An 8,382-nucleotide genomic window follows, 5' to 3' on the forward strand; every position below is an offset into this window, starting at 1 on the left:
CCCCATTTTATGTGCCCCCCCCATTGATATTCCCCCATTGGGTGCCCCCCCCTTGAGTGTCCCATCACTGAGTGCTCTCCCATTGGGTGCCCCCCTCGTTGGGTACCCCCCCCATTTTTGTCCTCCCCCCACTGGATGCGCCCCCATTGATATTCCCCCTTGGCTACCCCCCCCCCATTGGGTGCTCTCTCATTGGGTGCCCCCCCCCCTTGAGTGTCCTGTCATTGGGTGCCCCCCTCTTGGGTGCCCCCCCCTTGGGTGTCCCATCATTGGGTGCCCCCCCTTGAGTGTCCTGTCATTGGGTGCCCCCCCCCCCATTGGTATTTCCCCCATTGGGTGCTCTCCCCTTGGGTGCCCCCCCCCTTGAGTATCCCATCATTGGGTGCCCCCCCTCTTGGGTGCCCCCCCCCCCCTTGAGTGTCCCATCATTGGGTGCCCCCCCATTGGTATTTCCCCCCTTGGGTATCCCATCGTTGGGTGCCCCCCCATTGATATTCCCCATTGGGTGCCCCCCCCCATGCATCACCAGCCAGCCTCGTGCCCTCCCCCAACGTTGCCTTTATTTTTTTTTTTGGGGGGGGCGGGGGGGGCCCTAAAAGAAGAGCCCCCGCATGCGGCGCCCGATGCCCTGGCGGTCGTAGAGGACGTTGAACTTGTTGACGAACTGGTTCATGGTGTTGCAGGTCTTGGTGATGGTGCCCAGGTAGGCCATCAGCCCCACGTCGTTGCATTGCTGGGGGGGGGGGGAAATGGGGTGTCGGGGGGGCGCTTATGGGGCCGCCGGGACTATTTATGGGGTCATTGAGACCTCTTGGGTACCGCCGACCCATCCTATGGGGCTGCAAATGCTGCTTATGGGGCCACCAAGCCCCGTTATGGGGCCACCGAGACCTCTTGGGTATCACCAACCCCATTTATAGGGCCACCAAAACCTCTTATGGGGCCACCAAGGCCTCTTGGGTACCACCGACTCCTCTTACGGGGCCACCAACACCTTTTATAGGGTCACTATGCCCTTACGGGGCCACCAAGACCTCTTGGGTACCACCAACCCCTTATGGGGTCACCGAGACCTCTTATGGGGCACCAACATCTTCTATGGGGTCACCAACCCCTCTTAGGGGACCACCAGCCCCTTCTATGGGGCCACCAAGGCCTCTTGGGTACCACTGACTCCTCTTATGGGGTCACTATGCCCTTACAGGGCCACTAAGACATCTTGGGTACCACCAACTCCTCTTTTTGGGCTACCAACACCTTTTATGGGGTCATGGGGCCACCAAGACCTCTTGGGTATTGCCAACCCTTCCTTTGGGGCCACAAACGCCGCTTATATGGCCACCAACCCCTGTTATGGGGCCACCAAGACCTCTTGGGTACTGCCAACCCCTCTTATGGGGCCACAAACACTACTTACAGGGCCTTTAGCACCTCCTATGGGACCACCAACCCCTTTTATAGGGTCACCAAGGCCTCTTAGGTACCACCAACCCCTCTTATGGGGCCATCAGCACCCCCTATGGGGCCACCAATCCCTTCTACGGGGCCACCAAGACCTCTTGGGTACCACCAACCCCTTTTATGGGGCCGCCGCCACCACCAACCCTTGCGGTGCCCCCTGTCCCCGTTTAGGGCCCCCACGGCCCTTTTGGGGTCTCCCCAGCCTCTTTTGGGGTCCCCGCTCACGTCGTAGAAGTCGGTCTTGAACTTGTCGGTGCTGAGCACGGGCAGGCAGTGGCACAGGGCGCAGGCCTCCCGCAGGATCTCGTGGTTGAAGGGCACGGCGCCTGCGGGGGGCAAAGGGAGGGGGATTTGGGGACACCCCCGGGGACACCCGGCCCCCCAGGGGACATCCCGGTCCCTCGGGGCCACCCCAATCCCTTGGGGGCGGTGGGATTCCTTGGGGACACTCCGAATTCCTTGGGGACACCCCAAGTTCCTTGGGGACACCCCAATTCCTCAGGGCCACCCCAATCCCTTGGGGACATTGGGATTCCTTGGGGACACCCCAAATTCCTCAGGGCCACCCCAATCCCCTGGGGACATTGGGGTTCCTTGGGGACACCCCAAATTCCTTGGGGACACCCCAATTCCTTGGGGACACCCAGGTCGCTCGGGGCCACCTGAATCCCTCAGGACCATCAGAATCCTTTAGGGCCACCCCAAGTTCCTTGGGGCCACCCCAATCCCCTGGGGACATTGGGATTCCTTGGGGACACCCCAATTCCTCAGGGCCATCCCAATCCCTTGGGGACACCCCAAACCCTTGGAGCCACCCCAATCCCTTGGGGACACCCCAAATTCCTCAAGGCCATCCCAATCCCTTGGGGACCCCCAAGTCCCTCAGGGCCACCCGACTACCTTGGGGCCACCCCAAAGTTCCTTAGGGCCACCCCAATCCCCTGGGGACCTTGGGATCCCTCGGGGCCACCCCAATCCCTTGGGAACACCCCAAGTTCCTTAGGGCCACCCCAATCCCCTGGGGACACTGGGATCTCTTGGTGCCACCCCAAGTTCCTTGTGGCAACCCCAATCCCTTGGGAACCCCCGGGTCCCTTGGGGCCACCCCAACCCCTTGGGGACACTCGGGTCCCCTTGGGGCCACCCCAGGTCCCTCGGGGTCACCCCAATCCCTTGGGGCTCCCCAGGTCCCTCGGGGTCACCCCAATCCCTCGGGAACACCCGGATCCCTCGGGGCCACCCCAACCCCTTGGGGACACTCGGGTCCCTCGGGGCCACCCCAAACCCCTGGGTCCCCCCCCATGTCCCTCGGGGTCCCCCCCCGGGTGCCACTCACCGGCCTCGGCGGCACGCACGTACTCCAGGATGAGGCGCACGCGGCTGTGCAGCATCTTGATGGCACTGTGCTGCGCGATCAGGTGCTCGGCCACTGCGGGGGGGACACCGTGTCACCATGTCACCGTGTCACCACGTCACCACGTTACGGTGTCACCGTGTCCCCATCTCACTGCGTCACAGTCTCACGGTGTCACCATGTCACTGTGTCACCACGTCACCGTGTCACCACGTCACGGTGTCACCATGTCCCCATGTCACCGCGTCACAGTCTCACGGTGTCACCATGTCACTGTGTCACCACGTCACGGTGTCACCATGTCACCACATCATCGTGTCACCATGTTACGGTGTCACCATGTCCCCATGTTACTGCGTCACAGTCTCATGGTGTCACCATGTCACCACGTCACCATGTCACCACGTCACCGTGTCACCACGTTACAGTGTCACCATGTCCCCATCTCACTGCGTCACGGTGTCACCCTGTCACTGTGTCACCACGTTACACTGTCACCACGTCACTATGTCACTGTGTCACAGTGTCACTATGTCACCACGTTACAGTGTCACCGTGTCACCATCTCACTGCGTCACAGTCTCATGGTGTCACTGTGTCACCTTGTCACCACGCCACCACGTTACAGTGTCACCGTGTCCCCATCTCACTGCATCGCAGTCTCACTGTGTCACCATGTCACTGTGTCACCACGTCACAGTGTCACCATGTCACCACGTCACAGTGTCACCATGTCACCACATTACAGTGTCACCATGTCCCCATGTCACTGCATCACAGTGTCACCACGTCACTGTGTCATCATGTTACACTGTCACCGCGTCACTATGTCACAGTGTCACTATGTCACCACGTTACAGTGTCACCGTGTCACCATCTCACCACGTCACAGTCTCACGGTGTCACCATGTCACTGTGTCACCGTGTCACTATGTCACCGCGTCACCCTATTACAGTGTCACCTTGACACCGTGTCACCACGTCACTGTATCACCATGTCACCACGTTACACTGTCACCCTGTCACTGTGTCATGATGTCACCACGTCACCCGTCACCATATTACAGTGTCATGGTGTCGCTGTGTCACCACACCACAGTGTGACGGTGTCACCCATCACCCTGTCACCGCATTGTGTCACCATGACACCCCATCACTGTCACCATGTCACCCTGTCACTATGTCACCGTGTCACCATGTCACTGTCACCCATCACCCTGTCACCGTGTCACTGTATTGTGTCACCATGTCATCCTGTCACTATGTAACAGTGTCACCATGTCACCCTGTCACTGTGTCACCACATCACTGTGTCACTATGTAACAGTGTCACCATGTCACAGTGTCACTATGTCACCGCATCACATGTCACCATGTTACAGCGTCACTGTGTCACATCCCTGTCACTGTGTCACCCTGTCACTATGTCACAGTGTCACCATGTCACCCTACTGTGTCACCATGTCACCACATTAGTGTCACCATGTCACTGTGTCACCATGTCACCGTGTCACCGTGTCACCCCACCTCCCTGTAGCACGTCACCGTGTCCCCGTGTCAACGCCCCCCCCATCACCGTGTCCCCACTCCCCCCCACATGCCCCTGACACCCCCCCTTGTCCCCCCCACCCCATTTGTTCCCCCCCATGTCCCTGACACCCCCCTTGTCCCCCATATCCCTATCCCTGCCCCCCCATGTCCCCAATGCCCCCCTTTGCCCCCCCCATGTCCCCAACACCCCCCGCCCCCCCCCAATACCCCTAACGCCCCCCCCCACGTCCCTAATTCCCCCCCAGACACCCCCCATGTCCCCCCATATCCCCATCCCTCACCCCCTCCCCGTGTCCCCTATGCCCCCCCTCGCCCTCCCCGTGCCCCCCCCCTCCCCATGACCCCCCCCCGTGACCCCCCCCCCTCACCGGTGGAGTTCTCCCCGCTGCCCGTGGCCGTCATCCTGGCCACGTGGTCGACCCCGATGCGCTCGGCCTCCTCGGTGGCCAGGGTGTAGGGCAGCTCCGCAAACAGCATGGTGGCCTGGGGGGGGGGCACAGGGGGGCTATTTTTTAGGGGGGGGGGGGGGCACGGCCACGCACACACCCCCCCACGGCACCCCCCAGCCCCATGCTTTGCCCCCCCCACCCAGCCCCATGAGTCGTTTTGGGCCCCGGACCCTATTTTTTTACAGTCCCCACTCAGCCCCATTTACCCCCCCAGCCCCATTTCCCCCCCCCGAACCCCATTTGCCCCCCTCAGCCCCATTTGCCCCCCTATTTACCCCCCCAGCCCCATTTAACACCCCCAGCCCCCTTTGTCCCCCCCCGAGCCCCATTTGGACCCCCAGCCCCATTTCCCCCCCCCCGAGCCCCATTTGCCCCCCCCAGCCCCATTTTCCCCCCCCAAGCCCCATTTGCCCCCCCCGAGCCCCATTTGCCCCCCTATTTACCCCCCCAGCCCCATTTGGCCCCCAGTGCACCCCATTTGTCCCCCCGTCCCCACTTACCCCCCAGCCCCATTTGACCCCCCCAGCCCCATTTGACCCCCCCCAGCCCCATTTCCCTCCCCGAGCCCCATTTGCCCCCCTATTTACCCCCCAGCACCATTTTACCCCCCCAGTCCCATTTGCCCCCCCCCCCCATGTACCCCCCCAGCCCCATTTATCCCCCCCCAGCCCCATTTGCCCCCCCAGCCCCATTTAACCCACCCCCAGCCCCATTTCCCCCCCCCCAGCCCCATTTTTCCCCCCCAGCCCCATTTGCCCCCCTATTTACCCCCCCAGCCCCATTTTACCCCCCCAGCCCCATTTGCCCCCCTGTCCCCATGTACCCCCCCAGCCCCATTTAACCCCTGAGCCCCATTTCCCCCCCCCAAACCCCATTTGCCCCCCCCAGACCTATTTGCCCCCCCCCCAAGCCCCATTTGACCCCCCCCCAAGCCCCATTTCCCCCCCCCCCGAGCCCCCTTTGCCCCCCCCCATTCCCATTTGCCCCCCCCCCCAGCCCTAATTACCTCCCCGTTAATGATGTCGATCACGGACTCGAAGACGCTGACAGGCAACTGGGGGGGGGAAATTATTTAGGGGGGGACACATAATTTACAGGGGGGGGTCTCAGAAGCCCCCCCCCCAAAAAAAAATCCCCCCGGGCCCCCCCAAAACTCACGTCCGTGTGCTTGGTCATGGGGTTCAGCTTGAGGAAGAGGGGGCTCTCGATGATCTCACACACCTTGGGGGGGGGGGGCAGAGCATTTTGGGGGGGTTAAGTAATTTTTTTGGGGGGTGTCCCTGGTTCTGCCCCCCCCCCCAAAAAAAAAACCCACCTGCTTGTGGACGTGGATGTCGGAGGGGTCGGGGGGGCCGCCGGTCGTGTACCAGCCCAGGAACTCCAGTTCCTTGAAGACCTGCTTAACTGGGAGCAGTGGGACGTGCTGGGAGGGGGGGGGGGACACGGGGTAGGACCCCCCCCCCCGGCCCCAAATTCCCCCCCCCAAAGACCCCCCTCAGGGGTGACCCTAAGTTTCCCCCCGACCCCCCAGGAGGCCCAGGTTCATCTTGGGACCCCCCCAAGCCCCCCCGGGACCCCTTTTGCCCCCCTCTCCCCCCCCAGGAACCCCCCCAAGCCCCCCCCGGACCCCTCTGGGACCCCCAGGACCCCCCCAGCTCCTCCTGACCCAACCCAGGACCCCCTGAAATCCCCCCCCAGATTGCTCTGGACCCCCCCAGCCCCCCCATACCCACCTCAGGACCCCCCCAGTCCCCCCCAGCTCCTCCATATCCATTTCAGGACCCCCCCAGAACCCCCCCCAGGACCCCCATACCCTTCTCAGCCCCCCCAATGCCCCCCCCAGCTCCCCCATACCCATCTCTGACCCCCCCAGGCCCCCCACCCAGCCCCCCTTTACCCACCCCAGGCCCTAGTACCCCCCATAACCCATCTCAGGACCCCCCCCCCAACCCCTGTACCCACCCCAGCTCCCCCCCAGGCCCCCCATACCCCTCTCAGCCCCCCCAATGCCCCCCCCAGCCCCCCCCAAAACCACCTCAGCCCCCACCCAGGACCCTCCAGCTCCCCCATATTCATCTCAGGACCACTCCAAGCTGCCCGTACCCAGCTCAGGACCCCCCCGGGACCCCCATACCCCTCTCAGCCCCCCCTTAGGACCCTCCCCAGCCCCCCCGTGCCCCCCCCCGTGCCCCCTCCCGCTCACACTGCTCCTCCTTGGTGTAGTAGTACTCCTTGTCGACCAGCACGTGCCCGTCCACCGCGTGCGCCAGCAGCTCGAAGGAGTTCATCACCTCGATGTTGCGCCCCTCCTGCCGCCCGATCAGCGCCCCGATAACTGGGGGGGAAGCTTCAGGTCACCCGGGGGGGGGCTTCGTGTCACCCGGGGGGGTTTTGTCACCCCGGGGGGGGCGTTGTTACCCGGGGGGGGGGGGGGTTGTTAGCTTTAGGGGGGATGGGGAGACCTCCAAGAGTTGTTGTCTGCCCCCATTATCGTGCTGGGGGTGGTGGGGGGGGCACTGGGAGCCCCTTGGGGGCACTGGGGACAGGTTTGGGGACACCGGGACCCCCCCTTGGGGATACTGAGAGCATCCCCTGGAGATACTGGGGGAAACTGGGGAGTACTGGGAGGAACTGGGGGGTACTGGGAGCCCACTGAGGGCACTGGGAACCTCTTGGGGACATCAGGGACAGGCTTGGGGACACTGGGACCCCCCCTGGGGACACTTAGAGCCCCCCCTGGGGATACTGGGGGGTACTGGGAGCAACTGGGAGCAACTGAGGGGCACTGGGATCCCCCTAGGGACAGTCTAGGGCCCTATAGGGGGGCACTGGGACACTGGGGACAAACCCCCCGGGGGTTTGAGAGGGGGCCCAGGGGGGGATTTTTGGGGTATTTTGGGGGGATTTGGGGATTTTTTTAGGGGGGGGGTCCCCACGTACCTTGGCCCGGGCGCCCCTCCTGGGAGCGCATGCGGATCCAGTGGTCGGAGATGTTGAGGATGACGAGGGGGTGCAGGGCCACCGAGACGCTGCCCGTCACCCCCCCCGCCATCACCGAGGGGGCTGCGGGGGGCGGGGCACAGCGTCAGGGGGCGGGGCTTAGCGAGAAGGGGGCGGGGCTAGGGGGAGAGGGGGCGGGGCTAAAGGCAGGGGGAGGGGGTATGGGGGTGAGGGGTGGGGAGGGGGGAAAGGGGTGAGGATGGGGGTCAAGGGGAGGGGGCGTGGCCTGGGAGGGGGCGTGGCCAGCGAAAAGGGCGTGGTCAACGAGGGGGCGTGGTTAATTGAAGGGGGCGTGGTCTAAGCGGGCGGGGTCAGGGACAGGGGTAGGGCAGGGGTGCGGGAAGTGGGGGGCGTGGCCTGGGAGGGGGCGTGGCCAACGGAGGGGGGCGTGGTCAACGGGGGTAGGGCAGGGGTGTGGGCACTGGGAGGGGGGTGTGGTCATAATATGGGGGCGTGGTCTGGGGAATGGGGGTGTGGCCACGAAAAAGGGGTGGGGCCAGGAATCGGGGGTGTGGCTAATAGGGGGTGGGGGCAACGGATGTGGAAAGGGATGGGGGTGTGGCCAAG

General features: G+C 63.7%; 1 protein-coding gene across 1 annotated transcript; it reads right to left on the minus strand.

Moving 5' to 3' along the window:
* Positions 1 to 538: 538 nt before the first annotated feature.
* Positions 539 to 7,891, minus strand: COPS6 (COP9 signalosome subunit 6). Its single transcript, XM_082781685.1, has 9 exons — positions 7,756 to 7,891; positions 7,019 to 7,150; positions 6,131 to 6,219; positions 5,974 to 6,036; positions 5,822 to 5,869; positions 4,735 to 4,849; positions 2,798 to 2,890; positions 1,687 to 1,787; positions 539 to 733 (listed from the first exon to the last, which is right to left on the minus strand). The coding sequence occupies exons 1-9, from the start codon at positions 7,865 to 7,867 to the stop codon at positions 593 to 595; spliced, it is 894 nt and encodes a 297-aa protein (XP_082637811.1). The 5' UTR covers positions 7,868 to 7,891; the 3' UTR covers positions 539 to 592.
* Between the last annotated feature and the right edge of the window lie 491 nt (positions 7,892 to 8,382).

This window comes from Aythya marila (assembly GCF_965140915.1).
Source record: "Aythya marila genome assembly, chromosome: 31".
Lineage (NCBI taxonomy): Eukaryota > Metazoa > Chordata > Aves > Anseriformes > Anatidae > Aythya > Aythya marila.

Bases quoted from the DNA above. Each gene is read 5' to 3' on its own strand.
- COPS6 (XM_082781685.1), bottom strand. From the start codon at position 7,867: ATGGCGGGGGGGGTGACGGGCAGCGTCTCGGTGGCCCTGCACCCCCTC. The intron at 6,037-6,130 runs GTGGGTTTTTTT...CCCCCCCCCAAG, and splicing joins ACATCCACGTCCACAAGCAG to GTGTGTGAGATCATCGAGAG. The intron at 5,870-5,973 runs GTGAGTTTTGGG...TCCCCCCCCCAG, and splicing joins CCATGACCAAGCACACGGAC to TTGCCTGTCAGCGTCTTCGA.